The sequence below is a fragment of the Vigna radiata genome, unplaced genomic scaffold (assembly GCF_000741045.1).
Source record: "Vigna radiata var. radiata cultivar VC1973A unplaced genomic scaffold, Vradiata_ver6 scaffold_234, whole genome shotgun sequence".
Taxonomy (NCBI): domain Eukaryota; kingdom Viridiplantae; phylum Streptophyta; class Magnoliopsida; order Fabales; family Fabaceae; genus Vigna; species Vigna radiata.
In genome coordinates this window covers 441,295-462,238 of record NW_014543117.1, presented here as the reverse complement: position 1 = coordinate 462,238, position 20,944 = coordinate 441,295, and the positions used below count along the sequence as shown (strand labels likewise).

The window sequence follows — 20,944 nt, the reverse complement described above, 5'->3', positions numbered from 1 at the left end:
TTATTATAACATAAGATTGGTGTGAAGATTGGATTTAAAGCCCTTGTTTTATAGAGACTCTAACCCATGCCATAAATAAATTATCTTTGAACTTTATCTATTACTTAAAACGCCTAAATAATGTTATATCATTTTTATTTTCAATAATCAAGAAACATGATTTTCGATGACAAATAAAGTATACTACAAACTTATATAAGCGGCTGTTAGATTCCACAAGCTAAGTGCTTATATGTAATCTATTATTAAACTCTGTTTTTTAGTTGATGAATGACACTTAAAGAATTATAACGGCTACAATTTGTATTCAAGTAAAGAACAATTTGTTTTTAGAATAATTAAACGGAAAAATGTAAATTGTTTCATAGTGTAAATATAATTTTGCATGTATAAAGGGGTAACAACCTTAGAACAATATAATATATGAACTTAAGAAAAAAATTACTAAGAAAATCAAAAGTAAATTGTTTCAGGAAACTGTAAATATCATTTTGCATGTATAAAGGGGTAACAACCTTAGAAAAATATAATATATGGCCTTAAAAAAAAAATTACGAAAATCGATGTTATTTAATTAAAAGAATACGTTAATAATTTTTTTAATAAATCTTTTGACAATAGTTAATGTGTTATTATTTTATTAATTCATACATTTAAAATAGATCAATTACAAATTAATAAATAAATGATTATAAAAAAATTATAAGAAAATGTTAAAAATATATTTTACTTAATTAAAGGAGGACATGATATTTATATTTATATTGTTGGGTGAATTTTATAATTTTGTTACAAATTTAACTAACAAGAAGAAAGAGTGTGTTAAAATACACAAATGTGAATATACATTAAAAAGGGTTTTGTTAGCCTGTGAAAAGCTTGTCACTCCCTTGGTTCAAGCTCCCCCATCCATTCACTTCGATTCCACCGCACATTTCTCAAACCCTTCCTTTCTTCTTAACAATGGAGGGATGACCCCTCACTCTTTTCACTCGCCGCCGCCGCTCCCCATGGCACGCCAGCAGAAGGTCCTGCGCCGCTCCCCGCCGGTGACCAGGTGCCGGGAGGGCTGCCGTGCAGGAGAGGTCGCAGGAAATGCAACTGCGGCGTGCGCCGCCGTGTGCTGCTGCGTACCTTGCACAGTGATGGACGTGGTTGTGCTTGCGGCGTACAAGGTCCCCGCCGGTCTCGTGAGGAAGGCCATGCACAAGAGGAAGCGACGCCAGTTGCAGAAGAAGAACAAGAAAACAGAGGCTCTCTTGGATCACCGGCCCGATGGTGTTTCTGGGCTCGATGATGTTTCTGGGCCCAGGCCCTCTCTGGAGGAAAACCTCTCGGAAGACGTGGCGGAGGACACTAGCAAGCTGGAGGAGGAGATGTGGGCCCAGTTTAACGGAACGGGCTTCTGGAGAAGCGATTCTCAGCGCCTCGAACAACAACGACAACAACCCACTGCGGAATGCCACTGCCAGGCCCAATGATTTCGACATTTGCGCGCAAATGAAACGAAACCATTTTGGAGCGTGAGGTGGACGCGCGATGATTTGTGTGTGCATAAGACATTGATTAATGAAGTATATTGGGTTTAGTGAAGATTAATTTTTTTTTCTCCTTGTAGTTGTAGTTAGGAAGGGTACGTAGAAAGTAGGTATTGGCATGATAAGTTTGAGGTGGGGAGAGTAATGATGTATTCATTTTAAGGTTGAGATTGAAATAGATTAATGTTGTACATATTTCTTTTTCAAAACGGGAGGAGTAGGTCATATAACACATCAAAAAGCAACTTTGCAATATACTTTCTTCTCTCTTCTCAATGCTATTCATCTTCTTCCCTTCAAATCACTTTTTCGGGAGATTAACTTTCTTATTTCACTTCTAATACATCTTTAATACTCTTACTCTTCTTTCTCTTTCATTTTTAATGTAAAACCTAAATTCTTTTAATAGAGATCACCAATTACCTAACCCCTTATTCAATTTTTAGGATTAAAAAAAATAAACAAAATTCGGTGTTTCTTCTTACAATTTTGTGTGTGCAATATCATTTTTTATAACAAATATATATATTCTCCATCACCATTTAACGCAAAATTAACTTTTATATTTTTTATATTAGTAATAGTTTATCACATTGTAAATAAGTTAAGACTTTCATATACTAGTTGTAGTTAGAACTTATATAGCAAGTAGACATGGTATAATTTTTGTGATAGAAAAGATGATTTATAAGAAATGAACGTAGTAACATTTTTATAATAAAAAAAATTATACTATACGATTAATGTTATCTTTTTACTGAGTCATGAGTAAGTAAAGATTCAGCAAGTTCAATAATTAATGCATTATAATTGTAATTACCTATCTTTTTATTTCAAACTTGTATTTATAGAGAATGTTTCTTCCTGTACCTTACTGAGTTCAGCTTGCATCTCCTTTTATTTTTATATTTTTAATTGTACCCCTGTCAGAGAATCTTTTGCTTTTAAAAAAGCTGACCCATTCAATAATAAAAATCAAGCAATAGCCCTTGCTCCTCTACCGCATTTTAGATTTGCAAACCTTATACCTCATTTCTCTTCCCTTCCTCCTCTTTGTCGCATTTCATATCTCAATGCCTACACCTCTTTCTTTCTCCTCTCTTCTAGTGCTCCTCCCCTCATCCCTCATATTTTACCATTTCTTTTTAAGGTCTTCTCGTGGAGTGCTCCTCCCCTCTTCTCTAGTTTGGTGGTTGTGTGGTGTTGGTGTCATGGTGAGTTGTAGTAGTGGTTGCTCTTTTTCTCACTCAGTTCACATCAAGTGTCCAGGTTGGTTGTTATGATTTCCTTAAGTTGCTCATTGTATGATATAGTATATAATGCATGATGATGGTTGCAGTGTGATAAAATGCTTGACTTGTTGTTATTACTGCATTTGTGCTTGATATGGGGTTGTGGATGTTGGATTTGGGGTTGTAAATAATGGATATGAGAGGGAGGCCTTAACCGCACTTGGATAAGTCAAAATGGCTTCTCTTTTTATCCCTGGTTTCGTCCTCTCTTTTTTTCACCCAGATCCCAAATGAATAGTGAAGACAACTCTCCAAAGTCTCTAGAGAGACCTGTTCACTTTCAGATATGTTTGACCATTTAACATTGTACTCGAGCTGTCTTATGTGTTGTATGAGTCAAGAACAACATTAATTCATTCCTTTTTATTACACTAGTGCATCTAAGAACATGCGGTTTGTTTCTGTATTTTTAATATACTCTGTAGCCTTTTGCATTTACTTGTTTGCTTCGTACTCACCTATGATTAATGCAGCTTCTCATGAACAAGAAACCAAAATAATATGAATTAAACACATTTTAACATTACAAGGTGTTCGTTCCCAAACCCCAACATTCACGAAACAGAGAACACTTAGCCTGAATGATTTTGAATGTTCATCAAACATAAAACATTAAGCACAACTGAATAAACCAACTCCACAAACTCAAGCACATGAAAATTTTTTGCACTCACCTGGATTAGGGTTTAGGGGATTGACCGTCGAGCAAATGGAACCGAAGCTTCCTTGGTGGATAGAAGACGGCGGTGATGCGGACGGTGTCCGACAACCGAAGTGCGGCGGTAGTCTTTCCGGTGAGCACGAGATGGTCAGACGGCGGGGTTCGAAATGGGTTGCGATATGGATGCGAAATGGGATTCGAAATGGGATTCCGAAATGTGAAACGAAATCCTTCTGAAATTCAAATTTCAGAATGAAATTCAAATTTCTCTCTCTACCACGCGTCAACATCTCAGACAATCTTCAAAAAGTTGAAAGTTTCTCTCTCTTTGCCACGTGGACAAATGACGTTGTGACACCTGTGACGTGTCTAAATGTTGTTGAAATCTGTTGTCCATATATCATTTTTCTTACATAAATTAGTTATAATTATAAATAAGACTTTGTTTTAATCAATCAAGAGTTGACATTATGATATCAAAAGTTTATTATGATATTATGAATGTAGATTGAAGTTCCTTAATATTTTAATTGAATAACATTATTAATTATTAATTAGTATAATATTTTAATTGAATGATATTATTAATTAGTATAATTCTTAGTTATTTGCATTTTTTTTTTGTTTTTTTCTTTTGATTATTTTGGATGTAATATCAGTTATTTCGCTTTAATTTATAGTTTAAAGTCTAAATTTTATTTTGTGAGAAGTTTTTTGTGTGTCCAAATATAGAAAGTATTTTGCTAAAACAACTTAGACAAATAATATTGTAATTATATACATAACATATTTTTTTACATTAAATATTTATTTATAGATTTTGTGATAAATTTTTTAATAAGATTTATGATATCTAAACATAAATAATCACACTTTAATTCAAATTAATCGATTATAAAACTAATATACTTTGATTCTATTTAGATGATCACCTAGGTTTTAAAGTTGATCTTGTGCATACTATTAGATGAATTATCGTCTAATCTATTAGATAATTGTGTAAATTTCATGACTCATTATCATTTTAATGATTAACTGCTCAAATTATAAATAACAGGTTCATACAATACAATAATATATATACGTACGTAAGACATTCCAATGTGTCATCTCTTCAATAGATTTGAACATAAATTAAATTTTAATTTTCACATTTAACATTGTATAATTTCTAAGAGCATGCTGAGATTTTTTTTAGGCTTTCTGTAATCTTCTAGCTCGAGAATAAATTTGATTTTTTTTCTTTGATGGCAACAGGTTTGAATTATTCACACATTGTGAATGATAATACCGTGTTCAAAAAGTCATACTTATTCCAAAAAATAATTAATTTACAACATCATACTAAATTAATTTACGCCTTTAATTTTGGCTACGAAAAGTCAAAACTAAATTAATCTTAATCAAATTTCTCAAAACCTAGACGGAGTAAAAGAAGACTCAGACTAATTAGAGGGAAAAAGTAAAGAAGTTAGTTCCATGTTGCATGTGCAAATACTATTAACACAATGAATGTAATATCATGATTATTGAATAATGTCATATTTAAATTTTTTAAACATATAGGTGGACATGTCCATAAAAAATAAAATAAATTTATAATGTATTAATTTATAATACTTAAGTAAATATAATTTTGTAAAAGTGAGATAAATTTAAAATTTATATTTTATGATAGTACATAACTATTTGAAATATATTATAATTTATTTATTATTTGTTAGATTTATTATGTCACCATTATTAAATATGATATTAAGGTAAGGTGGGATGGAACGAGTTTTCTTATTCCGTATACATCTTCAAAATCTTAAAAAGAAACATAATATTATAAAATATTCAATATCGAAATTTTGTATTATGATTTTTTCAATATTAAATATTCAAAAATAAATTATAATCGTATATCTTTCAAATTGTAGTACATAAAAGTTTATGAGACCAAAATATTTAAAAAAACTTATTAAAAGGAAGCAGATAATCAAATTTAAAAATGTTTTGGATATCTCCTTCCTCTCATGTTGTTTAAGTTATAATGAAATCCCTTTATTAAAACAAAAATAAATTTAAAAAATATTTATGGAAAGAAGTATGTCAGTCATCTCTACATACTACCTTTTATTAAATTAGCTATATGATATTTGGATGTGTCTGAATTAGAAAAATGTATTGAAAATCCCACGTTAATAAATATATAAGATCGAATTATAGTTTTGTAGTGAGAAAGTGTTAATGAGATTGTAGAATAAGTTTGTAGTATTTTAGAAAATTATTAAAAGGAAATAATGTAATTAATAATATAAGAATTTGAATGTGAAAGGTAAATTAAAGTAGGGATGGTGATATAGATATAGATAATGTGCATGTATGTATGATGATGGGGCGGAGCAAAAGAGAGTGACGCGTAAGGTGAGAGACTCGTCAAAGAGATTCGTTTGGGAATGCCACGTGTCATAAGAACAGAGAGTGGTGGACGAAGACCGAGCGAGCTAAGGTAAGGTTAGCTGACTCCGTGTTTGGTTGGTTTCTTCCAAAAAGTAAAACATAAAGGAATGGGTAACCCCCATTGCCTGCACCCACTCACTCACTTCACACCGCACCACACCACACCGCACCGTAGAAAACTTCTCTCTCACTCTTTCGCTCTCGCTAGGGTTTTCTTCCAATCGCATCTCGAATCTCGATTTCGCTAAGTCATCGCGCAATTCTCCATGGAGGTAAAACCGTTTCGATTACTCAGCTGTCTACTCTGAATTTTTCTCCGCTCTCTTTCTCTCTCTTTTTCTTTTCCCACGCCCTGTCCTTTTCGATTAGGGAATCTTTCTCTTCCGAGACTCTTTGATTTGATCTGATTCCCTGGGAGTGCTAGTTTGATTTGTTTAGCTGTGTTCCCAATCTTGTAGCGTGGCGGCGTGGGTTGTCAATTCGATTGGGATTTTATGTCCACAGTTCTTCTTGTTGTATGTTTGTGTCGATTTCAGCGGGGTGTTGTTTTGTAGGGTGCTGGGATGGAAGGGAATAATATCAGTGATGACAGTAGTAAGTCTGAGGCGCATTTGACTTCCGCCGCTGCTTTTGTGGAGGGTGGAATTCAGGACGCTTGTGATGATGCCTGCAGCATATGCCTTGAAGCCTTCTGTGACAGTGATCCTTCCACGGTATGGTGTCAGTTTAATTGTTATGCTCGTGATTACTGTTGACTGCTTGTAAACCCTATTGATCAGGCTATTCTTATACCCTTCTTGCAGGTTACCAGTTGCAAGCATGAGTTTCATCTTCAGTGCATTCTCGAATGGTATTGTTATTCGGTTTCGATAATTAATTCTTTTTGAGTCAATCATGGGGATTAATGTTGATTGGGCTGGACTTTGGTGGTAATGATGGGTGTTTCACTTATTACTACTACTATTATTATTATTATTTATTATTATTATTATTATTATCATTACTATTATTATTGCTGTGAATCTCTATTGTTAAAGCCGCTGCTATGTTCTTGATCAGCGATTTGGGTTCCTAAAGTAAGGAATTTGTATGACTGTAGTTTCTGCTGATGTACTTGCAGAAGGGGCTTCTTAATAGAGTATTTTGCGGATATGTTTTTGTCTATTTTGAAGGAAAACATGCGTCTGGTGCTCAATTTAAAATAAGCTGTCATTATCAGCTGAAAGAGAGTGTCATGAATTAATGTATAGGATTAAAGTTATTTTTATTTCTCTGATGTTGGAATGAAGCTTTCAAGGTTGTGCAGGCACGAAAATTCCAGCCCTTGAGTATGTCAATGCCAATGACTCTCGGGCCTTATATCAACAACCAATTTCATGCTGTTCCTTCAAGTAATTATATCGTCATTTTTGAGGCACTTTATTGATCTATAGTTAGTCAAGGTTCTTGGAAATATCAGATGCCATACCCAACAAATTTTATAAACAATAAACCAGTAGGGCCTGAACTTGACTGGTTTACAATTTGATAACTTTAACAGTGTCCAAGTGATAAAAGGAACTTATTAATACTATCCCAGAGTAAAAACTTCAATCATTATACAGTTGTTACACGTAAGTTCAAACTTGCTTAGATACTAGGTCAATTCGTTGTCGTCCAAGTGAAAATTTTCCGCTGAACAAAGGAAATGTTTTGGGCAGTCTTCCAGTCTGTTATATGAGTTACTGTTGACTATTGATACTCTGATTTTTGAAGTCTGTAGATATGGACATTTATAGCATGCTCCTGTTTGGCTCAGAAATATGTTATAGACGTAATTTCATGTTTCTTCCATGCCTTGTGGTTTATTCTTTTATTTCATGTACATATCCTGGTGAAAAAGAAATGTTGGTATCAAAGGAAAAAAAATTGGCTAATCTGTGCCCGCAGCCACAATCAATTGTTACGTAAATCGCTTAACAATCTTTGGAGGAAGACTTTGTATTCAACTCTAACTTTTATCTTTTAGGTGTCAAAGAAGCTCCCAGTGCCCCATGTGTTGGCAACCTATCAGTCTCAAAGATCCAACAAGGTTTGTAGTTTTCGTGATGTTCTTAAATTATTGTTTATTTATTAATCTGCTTCTGTCATTATTTGTTTTGGAGATTTATTTACTTGCTTCTCTCTCTCTCTCTCTCTCTCTTTTTTTTTTCTTTTTTTTTTTTTGTATTTGCAGCCAAGAATTACTTGAGGCAGTGGAAAGAGAGCGAAACTTTAGGATCAATCCACCTAGAAATGCCACAATATTTCATCATCCCACACTGGGGGATTTTGAGTTACAACATGTTTGTAGTCTACTTATGCTAATTGGAAAGTATTTTGAACTGTTATCATGCATTACCTGATTTTTGGGTTCTCATGCAGTTGCCAGTTGGAGCTAGTGATGCTGATCTTGAAGAGCGTATAATCCAACACTTAGCTGCGGCAGCAGCAATGGGAAGAGCACGACACATTGCTAGAAGGGAAGGGCAGAGAAACAGGTCATCAGCTCAAGGTCGCCCACACTTTTTAGTTTTTTCGACTCATCCTAATTCGCCTCCCATGGCTCCTACTTCTTCCTCTCCATCTCAGAGGGGAGATGATGAAGCAACTCCTACTATTGCTGTTGCCAATCTGTCTCCATCTCCTGCAACAGGAGAACAATCATCACAACTGACTTTAGTTGCTCCTGTTCAAGAAGAGCAGGTCTCTGCTTCAGGATCTGGATCTAGTGCTCTTGGTACAGAACATCAGGGATCATCTTACAACAATAGGTCATTTTCATTTTCGGTTTTGAATCTCTAGATTATTTTAAAATTTTTATAAATTCATAACTGCCTTGTATTCTACATTTAGAAGTTCTCAACTTTTGGGTCTGAAAATTCATACAGGAGATCTCCTAATCAGTCATCTCCAAGTAGTCAAGACAGAGCAGGTCCATCAGAATTGCAGTCATTTTCAGAGTCTCTGAAATCTAAACTGAATGCTGTGTCATCAAGGTAGTGGACTTTTGTATGTTGCATGTGGGTCTGGTAAAGTACAATATTCTGCCATTATAATTTCTCTTTTTTCTCGTTTTTCAGGTACAAGGAGTCAATTTCCAAGAGTACACGAGGGTGGAAGGAGAGATGGTTTTCTCGTAACAATGCTATGTCTGATATTGGATCTGATGTTAGGCGAGAAGTTAATGCAGGGATTGCAACTGTGTCCCGCATGATGGAACGGCTGGAGACCAGAGACAGTAATAGAAGCAATATTAATTCAGCTCCAAGTAATTTAGAGGATGATTCAGTTCAAGGACCTAATGATCAGGCTTTAACTGGCACTGAAGGGGGCGGTCTTTTGGGAGACAATAACACAAAAGCTTCTTGTGCTGCAGGTTCCAGTTCGAGTTAAGCATACAGAAGGAATTGCAAAAACTGAGATTTGTTCTGTCTAAAAGGTTAGATTTTTATTAGACTAAAATTATTTAATGTGAAGTACTGAAGATACATGTTTTGATCGCACCTTATCAGAACTATTTTTTTGTAAAGTAATTATTGTCCCACTCATTCTTCAAAGATTTTACTTGCATTTTCTTCTTGGCTTTCTGTATTTTTAATCTTTTTCTGCATTCTTTCCTATAAAAAAATATATGTTGTTATAACCCCTTGAGATTTTGCTTTTGAAGCTTTCTGAAGGAATCTAGATATGAATTCTTGTTTTAGCTACGAATGGAAGAGATTTTGTTAGTTCATTTTTGTGGAATTGAATTTCCCTCTCATTAGTCCTAATTATCATTGTGGCATGCACTGGTTGTTTACCTGATTGATTGTTTAGAATGTCGTGCTGATGAATATTTCTATGATATCAGGTAGAAATAGGATTGCCCATTGGGGATGTGAAATTCCATGGATGTGATGCATTGCCTATTGGCTGGCGCAGGCCAGGCAAGTGATAATCCATTGGCCTGCAGAAGAAGATCTACAATTATGATTTTGGAAATAAAGATACTTGAAAAGGCTGCAGTGGTCTCTTTCGTTTGAAACTTAGGAACCTATATATGATTGTATATTCACATTGTAAACTTATTTATAGATATTTCTCAGATAATCTTTTACATAAAGTGCTATGTCCTCATCTGTTCCCAAACTCAACGACAATTGAGGGCATTAAGTCATACTCTGAAATTTCTGTTTGATTGTGAAACACGATCAGTATAGACTTTGCACCATCGTTGTTAAAATTGCGAGCATTCTTGGTAGGATAGACCGATTTCGTGAAAACAGAATGGGTGTTTCTTTCTGCACTTCATAAAATTCTTGGAAGGTGTTCCAGAAGTTTTTGAGGTGCCGAAAGTTTAAATCGTATTGGCTTAAATTCTCTTAGCTGCGATCTTTCTTGGTTTTGATGTGTTTGTTGCAGCATGAGGTAGGTTTTCAATAGCCAAGTTGTAAAATCCACAAATTCTCATTCAAATATCTAGCACCTTTTCTCTCACTCGCTCAAACGCAATTTCTCAGGAGTCACTATTTTGAAGTATTGTTTTGTTCTTCCGCGTTTCGCCTCTCAACCATCTGCTTTTCTTTCGATTGTCTGTCTCTGTCCCTAGAAGCTTCTCATTCCTTGTGTTCAGGAAGTTCTTTTATGGTTATTTTATGCCTTTAATGCCTGATATATCAGTATACATTTGGTTATACAGATTCATTGGTTTTTATTTTTGTTAGTTTTCTTCAATTAGATTTTTTTTTTAAATGATTAATTTGGTCCCTGAACTTGAAAACTTTAATCAATTAAGGACATTTTGTTAACTTCTCTAGATGATGTTAAAAATGGTTCGTATTGGTAATAATAGTTGTCATGTTGCATATAGGTGGCACATAATGCTTTTAACACGTGAAGTTAAAATATTTGTTTATGCATACAATTGAAGAAGCACGTGGTTTCAGTGGTTTCATTAAAGTTAAAGGTAATTGGCACATAAAGGTAAAAGAATTGGGGAAATTGGGATAAGGGTGCTGAGCTGAAGCTGATAAAGGGTGGTGGTTCTTCTTCGAAAGGTGTTGATTCATAACATTTTGCGAGATCAAGGTTGGGTTTGGTGGGGATCAAGTTTATTGTCGTTGTTCTTCGAAGAGGATGTCAAAGGAGTACTCTTGCTATTCGTTGACATGCAGAAGGAACAAAACCCCTATTTGCCATTATGGACAGATATCTGTGATGAGAACTGCGAACACTATGAAGAATCGAGGCAAGCATTTTTGGGGATGCTCCAAGTATAAGGTATGTCATATTCAACCTATACGTTCCATTTATGGTACTGTTTCTGAGATTAGGACAACTTCTTCAAATGTGTTTGCAGAATGGTGTTCAAGATGCTGGTTGCAACTTCTTCAAATGGTGCACAGATGTTGGAAGTGAGTACAGTGGTCGTTACGTGAAGAGCGAAGGGAAGAAAGAAACTTTGGTTAGCAGTGAAGAATTGGAGAGTACTAGAAAAATGATAGTTAAGATACAGAAATCAATGTTCTTTCTTGAAAAGTGTATGAAGGGGTTGATATTGTTGGTTTGTTTTTTATGTGTCAAAGATGATTTTAGTTTCAATGTTAGTGAGAATGGGATGATTCGCTGTAATCTGATATGTTTTAATGTAATCTGAATGATGTTGATGAGTGAATGAAATGAGAATGAGATGTTTTTTTTAATCTGAATTTGTAATCTGTATTATTTTGTTGATCCTTATAACTAGTACAAAATTAGTCAATTTTTGAACACTTTAAACAACCACTTTGACGAAGCACTTTCAATCAATCTTTGAAGACTTTAAACAACCACTTTGATGAAGTTGATCCTTATAAGTAGTACAAAATATGTCAATTTTTTACTATAAATATGTGACATCAATCAGTATATATATAAGTTGAGACTGGTACAATTTTTTGACAGTTGTGGCTTCAAATGGTAGCAGTAATGCAGAAAAGGAACTGCTAAAAGGTTTAAGTGGTTGTGGCACTCATTGCTAAAAGGTTTAAGTGCTAAAAGGTTTAAGAGGTTATGGCACTCTGGGAAATCAACTTTGCTGCATTTGCTGGTGCCTAATCCTGTCCTCTATACCAATCTGAAATGCATAAATCCTGATACAAAATCAACTTTTTTTTCAATCCATCCAATCTAACAAAGCTTCCTTTTTTTTCCCAACCCTTTAGTAGCAACAAAATGGTTCACAGTAGAAAACCAACAATAATATGACAATAATATTAAAGTAATCATAAACCAATAATATTAAAGATGGCAGAAAGCCAGTATAATCAGAGGTTCATCCTTTATCACAGCAGCAAATATTAAAGTGCTAAATACAAAAATAAGGTTCATCCTCTATTACAATAGATTAGTACAGTCATATAAACATAGAGAAATTGGATTTCTATGCTTGATCCTCATTTGCTGATGGTATGATTGGTTCATTTGGTGGGTTACTTTGTTGTGTTTGGTTAGTGACAATTGATTCTTGGGTTGATTTCTTGCAAGACTTCCTATTGTGACCCATTTCTCTACAAATTCCACATCTTTTACATACACCACCCTTCCTCATTCTTGTTTCATCCGTGATCAACTCCCATTCGTCCAACCTGCGTTTCTTCTTTGCTCTGCTTGACAATGCTCTCTTTTTTGGAGGGAATACATCATTGTATGGTGTAACCTGCCACATGTTTTTTCCATTTATCGAATAGACAATTGAAGAGTATGTCTCTTCATATGTGGCCTTCCTAAACTAACTAGGTATGAAGTCCTCTACATCTAAGTTGAGAAACTTCATAGCAACCAACGCATGGCAACATGGAATGCCTGAGATAGCCCATTTCCTGCAACTGCATTCATGTTTGTCTAGATCAACCACAAGTTTCTCCCCAACTTGGGAGGCATGACGTACTTCAAATAACTTGTCTGCTGACCAGCTACAAAAGAACATAATTTTTTCAGTATTGACAATTTAAAACTGAACTACAAAGCATGCTTATATTGAACCATAACTTGGAATCCAGAACTTAGTTAATTGGGACTCCTTATTAAGTCTAGTCTTGATTTTAGGACAAATGACCCCAGCCAATGATTGACATTTTGCTCTGTTAGTTGCCCATCTTTTCATGATGTAAATTCGGATGTCCTCCATCATGCTTATGATTGGCTTAGACCTTGTATGCAACATAACACTGTTGAATGCCTCTAATATGTTGTTTACTAATGTATCACATTTAGATGTGGTTGTAAACCTTGATCTCGACCAATGTCTACATGGTAACAAGTTATGAAATTTAATTATTAGTTTATGAAATATACAAGTATGGCAAGCATTCAAACATAACATAAATTGGAATACAAACCTGAGAGGTATTTTAATAAGATATTTAAAAGCTTCAATGTTAAGCTCTTTGATATTTTTCATTTCCTTTTCCCATGTTTGGGGATGAGTTGTTGTAGCTGCCTTCCACATCAACCTCTTGAGTTGATTTCCTGGGAATTGTTTTCTGAAATTGGTGTATAGGTGCCTAACGCAAAATCGCTGATCAACTTGTGGAAGCACTTCTTGAATAGCTTGTAATAGGCCTGTTATTTCAATAACAAAGTAAAAGATGTCTAACACAAAATAATTTAATATGCATTGTTAGAGGTCTTAATTTAATTACCTTTTGTTAATCTGATATGAATGTACATGATGCACATATTGTCGGCCCACCAAGATCTTCAACAAGAAGTTCCATAAACCATTTCCAAGTGGCCTTGTTCTTTACTTCCACAATGGCATATGCAATAGGTAGCATTTGGTCGTTTGTGTCTCTTCCAACAGCAGTCAACATTTCCCCACCATATTTTCCTTTCAAAAATGCACCATTCATCCCTATAATAGGCCTGCAAGACACAAAACTGTCCTTGCAGGCTTTCAGACAAACATACAACCTCCTGAATATAGGTCCATCCTCATTTGGTTCAACTTTAACCTGAACTGTGCTTCCAGGATTACGAGTTAAGACCTCATTTGCATAATCAAAGATCCTTTTGTATTGCTCTTTGAAAGGCCCATCAACATGGTCTGAAGCAATGGCTTTAGCCCTATAAGCCATGGATTGAGATACACCTACATTCCACTTTCTATTTATCTTCTGAACAATGTCCACTCCCTTAACTCTGGGATTTTCTTTAACAGTTTTCTCCGACCTCTTACTGAGCCATTTTGAATTGAGTAATTTTACCTTGTGCTCTCTACTACAAGTGTGGTTGTCAACAATAGTCCTTAATTGTCATGTTTTTATTGCATCCATATAACCACAATATGCCAACCAGGGACACTTTCCTTTAGATCCCATACATTTCGCCCTAACTCTTTTCTTATCATTTTTTACGTATCTTATATTTCTACCATTTTGTATTGCATAGGTTTTTATGGCATCTAACAAATCTTCCTTCTGAGCAAAATACGTCCCCAAATCCCACTTGTAATCAACCATTGATTTAGGCATAGTAAATGTCACAAACTTGCCATAACTCTCTTCATCATCTTCTGCATCACTTTCTACTCCACTAATGAGCTCTTCAGATTCCCATTCTTCATCAAACAAGCCTCTGTTATCATCAGAGTTTATGCCATCATCCACATCACTATCAGAAAAGTCAGTGGTTGATTCTCCACCATATTCCACATCAGTTTCTATATCACCAAAGTAATTTCCATCTCCTAGATCCTCTTGTATTTCACAGTCAACCAAGTCTTTCATATAGTCATCATTAAAATGAACATTTCCATCACCATTCCCATCCTCACCACTAGAGCTACAACTATGGACAGTAACAGTATTTCCTTCACACTAGGTTTCAATTTGACCTTCAACAACCCCATCACCCTGACATCTTTCTTCTTCAACAGGTACAATATCTTGACCATGACCTTGCTGCTCACACTCACCATGACCTTGTTGCTCACACTCAGCATCACCATCGCCTTGCTGTTCACACTCAGCATCACCATCAGCTTGCTGCTCACACTCATCATCACCACCTTCCTTTTTACACTCACCATCACCTTGTTCAGCTCTTTGACCACCACCTTCCTTTTCACACTCACCCTTACCACTATCATGCATCACATTTTCAGCTTCTACTTCACCTATATCATGACAAGCATTTTCTAACAAGTATATGATCTCAGGTTGGGAGGCTAGGTGAACAACAAATAGATGCACTTGACCATTGAGCCTAGCTAAATTTATCATATGCATGGCTCCTTTATCATCAGTCAAAAGCTCTAACCTATTCTCTAATACAGAACCACCCCCTACACAATACCATAACTCCTTAAAGCCATCATATCCAAGTCCTTTTACTACACTGACAATAAGGAAATAACTCCACATGTTTGGGTCAAAAGAGAAAGTTGCACTTTCTCCCTCGTACTTAAGTGACCCATTGTTCAAGAACTTCCCTCCATGGTGGAAAACAATATCAAATTTATCCTCCATTTTCAACACAATAAAAATTTTTAACCTATAAAATAAGATCCTAAAGTTATTCCAAATTATATAAATTTTTATCCTATATAAATATCCTATAAACCAGACAACATACAACACCAAAACTTAAACAAAATTAAAACCACAAAGGATAAGGGACCACATTGCAAGACCACTTTCACAACACATGCATAAAAAAATAGACCGACAGAACTACAAATATGGGGGACCACATCACTACATCAAACATGGGGGACCATTATCAAAAGTAACCATACAATTATACATGCCACATTATCGAAAAAACACAATATACTAACCTCAACACGTGTTTTCCACGACAAAACCGCCGATAGATGAAGATTATCTCCCAAAACGAAACTTTTTGTCAGACTAATTTGTGAAATAAAGCACCGCTCACCGTTGTTTCCCAATTGTCGATCACACTAAGCCACGAACCCTATTTCTCCAATTTCGCAAACCCCCAATTTCCCCAAACCTAAAACGTTTCCCTGATTTTAATCAGCTCATATCAGTTTTCCCACTTTCCCCATTTTATCCTTACTTAAACTTAACGCACATGATGTTTTAATTTTAATCTTTAACAAATAAAATTAGTAACCACCTCATCAATTATAAGTGACACATGTATGCAGTATGATAGCTACTGTTGCCAGCACAGACCATTTTTAACGCCGTCCAGGGAAGTTAATAAAATGTCCTTGATTGGTTAAAGTTTCCAAATTCAGAGACCAAATTGATCATTTTTAAAAAACAAAGACCTAATTAAAGAAAACCAGCAAAAATAGGAACCAATGAATCTATTTAACCTATTCATTTTATATTGCTAATTAATCAGAACTGAGTTTATGTTTTTTGCATAAGTCTTATTGCTTAAAGTAAAAATAAGAAGGAAACAGTAAAGTAAGTTTTCGTAAATTAAATTAGCTTATATATAAAATTAATAAAATAGAGAAAGAGATTGCGCAATACAGTTAATTTAATTTATAAAAATGTTTATTCATTTTTAAAATTTTTTAACTATATAAAAGAAATTCATATTATAATTTTTGTGTTTTATATAGACTCGTTAATTTGGTTTCGGCTTTGACGTGAATGGTTTGGCTTTGACGTGAGTTACAAGGTTAAAATGTTTTTGATAGAAAAAGTTCATAAGGTTTATTTTTGAATAAAAGAAATGTAATTAACTCTTCTTGTTGTGAGTTTAAGTGTTTTTAATTTGTGAAATAATTATATATAAACATTTTAATCAAATTTTGTAAAAGATTTTAATAAGCTTGATTATTTACTTATATAAAAAAAATTACACAGTTTCATATTAAAATTTTTGACTAATTAAATATTTTTATAAATTTGTTGTACAAAAATTTCATATATATTTCTCATATATATATATATATATATATATATATACTTTATAATGTTTATTTGATTTTAAAGAGTTAAAATAAAGAAAAATCAGATTATTTATTTAACATGAATATTTTTTTTATAAAGACTACATTTGGTTAGAGAATATATTAAAAAGTGATAACTTAGAGTTTTTCTTTTACAAAAATTAACAATTAATAAAATCGTTAAATATTTAATGTTATCATGTGGTGGTATGTGAGAAATATATATGAAGTGTTATTTCATATACGAGGATTGTTATACATGAATACGATATAAAAATATATATTTTATTTAATATATAAAAATTCAAAAAATATGAAGTGTTATTATATATTTTATTTAATAACATAATAATAAATATGATGTAAAAATATTGATTTAAATATAATAAAATTATAATATATTAAATTATCTAATAAAATATATAATTTTATGTGTATATAGATGATATTATTTTTAAAAATTAAAACAAAATTGTAATAAAACTAAATCACTTTAATTCTGACTTTAATTCACTTTAGAAAGAGTCACGAAGGTTGAGACTTTTCTTTTTATCCTCACTTAAGGAGTTTGAAATTTTTTTAGAAGTATTGACATATGAATCGTAGGTCAAGTCGGTAATTCTAATTATATATATATCCATTTTTTTTTCGTGAAAATGTTATTAAATTTTAAAATAATTTTTAATAATTGAAATAAAAAATATTGTGTAATTTTATTGTATACAAATATTTTATAGTTTATGAGTAATTTTTATTATCTTTTACTGTGTAAGTAGTTTTTATTATAAATAATTATTTCTAAATAATTCTTATTATATTTTATTGTATAGATAGTTTTTTCTTGTAAATAATTATTTCAATTAAAAAAGTAATCACTAAGAAGATAAAATTGAAAAATAATTTTTTATTTGAATTTAAAAGTGTTTCGGTGTTAGAGTCCGAGACCGAACCAACCTGCTGGTCCTGTTTCCGATCGTCCGACCCGTTCGTCCTAGCGGTGTCTCGTAAGGATCAACCGGGAGATCCTGCAAAAAGAACACTCTGACGCCCAAGTCAGATAGTGGATCAGTTAACTGAACCGATTTAAATTGGATTCAAAACTTACTTTACCTGTTCTGCTGTCCCTATTTATAGATTGCGTATTCGTAACTGACCATTAATTTCATTGATTTGCTATGTTTTCCGTTACATCTCCATCAAAGCCTTTTAATGCTTCTTCAGCCCCACATCCGCTTGATCCACGCCGTCCGACCTTAGGTCGCCTTCGCCCCCTGCAACTTTGGTAGCCAGCCCGACCGGGCTTCCTCCACTACGCTTGATCCGGCCGACTCGACCGACCCTCCTCCACTACACAAGCCCCCCAAGCCCCGAGCGTCTTCGATTAGCGAAGGGGTTTAAGATCTCAGAATGTTTTTGGCAACGAAACGTCTCGTCACCACAGCCATTCGATCCTGTACTCAGCAACGGCCATGATCTTCTCCCCCATCAATCACACCTGTTCACCGAAGAGTCACAAATTTTCCTCCGTTAGATTTGTCATCGATGGACGGCTGAGATGTTCTCTTGGAGCCCCTTTTTCGGCTATAAAAGGTGGAGGGCCCCCTCCTCATTCCCCCATCCTCTTCCACCTGCTCTCCGATTCCCGTTCCTACTCTACTCTCTTCCCGTCCTCCTGTTTCCTTCCTCCGGTTACTCAGGTAAATGTCTACGTCGTCGTGGTCCTCCGATGAGTTCGAGAATGAAGGTCGGGGGTATGCTGACGATGCGGCTGCGTCGACCTCCTCTCCCTCTTCGTCATCTACCTTGTCCGGTTGTCCCGCCCGGGAGGAGGCTCCCGCCGACGATGTTGAATTCAACGTCGACAACTCCTTAGAGTGGACCGGAGTGGCTCCTCCTCCCGCCATTGCCGGTTACGATTGGGCTCCCCACGAAGTCCGGGGTCACCCTTCCTATTTCATTTCTACCTCTTCCATCATTCGTTTGCTTGAATCGGTGGATCTAATGTCCAATCTCCGCCGAGATGCGGCTGACATATCCTTGGTGGTATGTCGTTCGAACGAGCGGGTGTGCCACGGTCGGGAGGGGTATGCCTTAGACTTCTTTTACGCTTATTTAACCCTTTTTCGCGACTTGGGGGTGAGGCTTCCTTTTTCAGACTTTCAATGTGGCGTACTTCGCGAACTAAATATCTGTCCCGCCCAACTCCACCCGAACGGTTGGGCATGCATGCAAGCCTTTTCCGTCCTATGTACCGGTTTACTGTTAACCCCCACTCCAGCGTCTTTCCTCTTCTTTTTTCGTGCCTTGCCCCATCCCAATAAGAGTTGGATTTCCCTGATCCCTGTAAAGGATAAACAGCTATTCGCCCCCTTCAACTCCTCCTATAAGGATTTTAAATCAAATTTCTTCAAAGTCGCCATACGCGAACCCGGCCGGTCCAAGTATTTTTCCGAGGGCCGGCCTAAATTTCCTCTCTACTGGACCGAACATCCCAAGCAAGTCATTTCTTGGAAGAAGTCCGATATGACTGACGATGAGTTAGAGGTGATACGCCAAATCGATCAGCTGCCTCGCAAGACCTTCTCTCGCAAACTCATCGAACTCATCGGATCTGACTCTGACACTCTACGTACTAGAGTGTTCGGTAAGTTCTTTTACATTTTGGGACTATCGGCCGGTCATTATTAACTTGCTAAATTTGCACTTTCCTTGCAGATTTCTTTGGAGGCATGGAGAAACATCAAGCCTTTGCCCGAGCCTTGGCCCGCAAGAACCAACGCAGCGGGCATGTTACTGTTCCCTCTTCCTCGACTACCGCCCCTTCCAGCTCTGCTTCTCCGGCCGCTCTCACCGTCCCGAAGGTTGATGAGTCGAAGCCAATCGTGATCTCCTCTGGCCCGAAGGCCAAAGGCAGAAAACGTCCTTCTCAAGAAAAGACACCCTCTCCAACAAAAAGGAAAAGAAACTTCGGCCCCCTCCCATCTGGTCCCTTTGACCCGAACCTCCACATATCTGATCGTCTCGTGTTCAACTTGACTCCAGTGAGCCTTTCAAAAAGCTAACGACCTTGGAAGCTTATGACATGGCCTACGAACTGTTCTCCCGAGCTGGCGTCTGCCTAAACTATGTCGTAGGGACCACCAATCCTCTCTTAGTGTCCGAACTTGAAATTTCCAACACTAAGTTGGAAAAGGCCCAGAAGGACCTCGCTCTGCTTACCGAGCGATTCGAGAAAGTGAACAAACAAGCAGAGGATGATCGGGCGAAAGCTGCTGCCTCCCTCCTGGAGTCCCAAAATGAGACGAAACGCCTTTAGCAATCAGTGGACTCTCTAACTGTCAGCCTTCAGCAATCTTCCAATCAAATCAAACAGCTAACTTCTGAAAAAACTGCTGCCATTGCCGACCGGGACAAGTCGTTGGCCGATTTTGTTGCCTTGGAGGACGAATTTTGTGAAGAGCGCCAACGGGGTTTTGAGCAGGGGATCGCTCAATGTCACTACTTCTTCCAGTCACCTTTAGAACACGAAGGCTTCGACATCATGAAGATTTTAGTGGACGGCCAACTCGTTGATATTTCCTCCCAGTTCCTGGCCGAACCTGTTGGCGTGACCGACCAGGCGGACCCGACCGACGCTCTCCAGGCTTCCCAACTTGCTCCCCCCTCCAACGAAGTTATTAAGGATTAGATGTTAACTCCTTCTTTTGCTGCTTTGTAATTTGTATTTGCCCTTCGTTTGTACTGAACTTGCCGTGTATATTTACTTATTTCGTACTTACAATTTGCGATTATCATATTTCTGCAATCTGTATTTTGCCGACCGACGTACTTATTTATTCCTGAACGCCCCCGTATTTATGTGTGATAATCAACGCTTTTACCGACTCTTCTAGGTTGAAGGAAGTCATTTTCCTGACTTCATTGATACGCCGGAGCGTTTCCCCTCCTTATACTACTGATCGGGAGGAACGCCGGAACGTTCCTCCTCCTTCCCTCCTTTTCCACCGAACGGGAAGTCACTCTCCTGACTTTCCCTGATTCTTCTAAGTTAAAGGAAGTCATTTTCCTGACTTCATTGATACGCCGGAGC

General features: G+C 36.0%; 3 protein-coding genes across 5 annotated transcripts; all 3 read left to right on the top strand.

Moving 5' to 3' along the window:
* Nucleotides 1-774: 774 nt before the first annotated feature.
* LOC106753126 lies at nucleotides 775-1,779 on the top strand. Its single transcript, XM_014634921.2, has one exon. It carries the CDS (start codon nucleotides 972-974, stop codon nucleotides 1,479-1,481), a length of 510 nt encoding a protein of 169 aa, XP_014490407.1. The 5' UTR covers nucleotides 775-971; the 3' UTR covers nucleotides 1,482-1,779.
* A 4,230-nt stretch (nucleotides 1,780-6,009) lies between these two features.
* LOC106753142 (E3 ubiquitin-protein ligase RHF2A) lies at nucleotides 6,010-10,142 on the top strand. Of its 3 annotated transcripts, none has more exons than XM_022777391.1 (10): nucleotides 6,010-6,208; nucleotides 6,491-6,649; nucleotides 6,740-6,786; nucleotides 7,945-8,007; nucleotides 8,152-8,260; nucleotides 8,340-8,728; nucleotides 8,846-8,953; nucleotides 9,038-9,225; nucleotides 9,334-9,396; nucleotides 9,808-10,142. In XM_022777391.1, the coding sequence occupies exons 1-9, from the start codon at nucleotides 6,203-6,205 to the stop codon at nucleotides 9,348-9,350; spliced, it is 1,086 nt and encodes a 361-aa protein (XP_022633112.1). In that variant the 5' UTR covers nucleotides 6,010-6,202; the 3' UTR covers nucleotides 9,351-9,396; nucleotides 9,808-10,142. The 3 variants fall into 3 exon arrangements, with proteins under 3 accessions (XP_022633112.1, XP_022633111.1, XP_014490423.1); XM_022777390.1 differs by adding an exon at nucleotides 7,243-7,327 and having other exon boundaries at nucleotides 9,038-9,396; XM_014634937.2 differs by having other exon boundaries at nucleotides 6,011-6,208; nucleotides 9,038-9,396.
* Nucleotides 10,143-10,301: 159 nt separating this feature from the next.
* Nucleotides 10,302-11,632, top strand: LOC106753110. The gene is made up of 2 exons (XM_022777392.1): nucleotides 10,302-11,216; nucleotides 11,296-11,632. Exons 1-2 carry the CDS (start codon nucleotides 11,073-11,075, stop codon nucleotides 11,590-11,592), a joined length of 441 nt encoding a protein of 146 aa, XP_022633113.1. The 5' UTR covers nucleotides 10,302-11,072; the 3' UTR covers nucleotides 11,593-11,632.
* Nucleotides 11,633-20,944: the final 9,312 nt, after the last annotated feature.

Bases quoted from the DNA above. Each gene is read 5' to 3' on its own strand.
- LOC106753126 (XM_014634921.2), top strand. From the start codon at position 972: ATGACCCCTCACTCTTTTCACTCGCCGCCGCCGCTCCCCATGGCACGC.
- LOC106753110 (XM_022777392.1), top strand. From the start codon at position 11,073: ATGTCAAAGGAGTACTCTTGCTATTCGTTGACATGCAGAAGGAACAAA. The intron at 11,217-11,295 runs GTATGTCATATT...ATGTGTTTGCAG, and splicing joins GGGGATGCTCCAAGTATAAG to AATGGTGTTCAAGATGCTGG.
- LOC106753142 (XM_014634937.2), top strand. The intron at 6,650-6,739 runs GTATGGTGTCAG...CCCTTCTTGCAG, and splicing joins GTGACAGTGATCCTTCCACG to GTTACCAGTTGCAAGCATGA. The intron at 6,787-7,944 runs GTATTGTTATTC...TTTATCTTTTAG, and splicing joins CTTCAGTGCATTCTCGAATG to GTGTCAAAGAAGCTCCCAGT.